Source organism: Charadrius vociferus, unplaced genomic scaffold, assembly GCF_000708025.1.
Source record: "Charadrius vociferus isolate BGI_N301 unplaced genomic scaffold, ASM70802v2 scaffold119, whole genome shotgun sequence".
In the NCBI taxonomy this organism is placed as follows: domain Eukaryota; kingdom Metazoa; phylum Chordata; class Aves; order Charadriiformes; family Charadriidae; genus Charadrius; species Charadrius vociferus.
The window spans coordinates 1,212,058-1,213,053 of record NW_009650170.1 but is presented as its reverse complement, the minus strand read 5'-3'; the positions used below and the strand labels follow the sequence as shown (position 1 = coordinate 1,213,053).

The window sequence follows — 996 nt, the reverse complement described above, 5'->3', positions numbered from 1 at the left end:
GCGCACACCCGCCGCGGGGTGACCCGGGTGGCGGGGCCACGGGGTGACACGCGTGACGGGTCGGGGGCTGCCAGCCCCCTGCCGCGCGGGACCTCACCCCCCCTCTCTCCGCCCAGGGTATCTTCGTGTTCCACGTGGTGAACTACAAGCCGCTGACCTACAACAAGACGTACGTGTACCCGTGGTGGGGGGACGCCATCGGCTGGGTCCTGGCGCTCTCCTCCATGCTCTGCATCCCCTGCACCGTCATCTACAAGCTCCTGCGCTGCAAAGGCTCCTTGCGCGAGGTGAGGGCGGCGCGGCGGCGGCCCTCCTGCCTCTGGTCCCAACCCCTCTCAGCCATCATTGTCCCTGTCCCCATCCTCTTCTCAGTCCTGTCCCCATTCTGTCCCATCCAAATCTCAGCACTGTCCGCATTGCCATCTCAGTCCCATCCCCAGCCAAACCTGGTCCCTGTCCCCATCCCTGTCTCATTCCCTACCTCACCTGAATCCCATCCTTCCTCACATCGCTGTCTCAGACCCACCCCCATCCAAATCCCATCTCTGTCCCCATCCCTATCACTCTTACTCCCAGCCAAATCCTGTCCCTATCCCCATTGCTGTCTCAATCCCATCCCCATCTCGTCCCTGTCCCTCTCTCAATCCCATTTCAGTCCCTTCACCATCCTAGTCTCACGCCTGTCCCCTTCCAAGGCCCATTCCTGTCCCTGTTGCTCTTACTCCCATCCAAATCCTGTCCCTGTCCTCATCACTGTCTCACTCCCAACTTCACCCAAATTCTGTCATTGCTGTCTTAATCCCATCCCCGCCTCAGTCCCATCCCCATCCCTGTCCCTGTGCTTTCCCTCTCCCTTTCTCAATGCCATTTCAATCCCTTCCCTGTCCCAGTCTCGCCTCCATCCCCATCCAAATCCCACCCCTGTCCCCACCTCGGTCCCATCCCTGTGCACCGGGGTGATGCACCATGCCGGGTGCAGGCAGCCTCCGGCGCTGG

At 61.4% G+C, this 996-nt stretch overlaps 1 protein-coding gene across 1 annotated transcript in view; it reads left to right on the top strand.

Moving 5' to 3' along the window:
* LOC104293085 (sodium- and chloride-dependent creatine transporter 1-like) overlaps positions 1 to 996 on the top strand; it is a 10,047-nt gene that overhangs the window by 7,133 nt on the left and 1,918 nt on the right. The window contains exon 5 of the mRNA XM_009892547.1: positions 117 to 287. Coding sequence (XP_009890849.1) covers positions 117 to 287 — 171 coding nt within the window. The remainder of the gene's footprint in view (positions 1 to 116; positions 288 to 996) is intronic.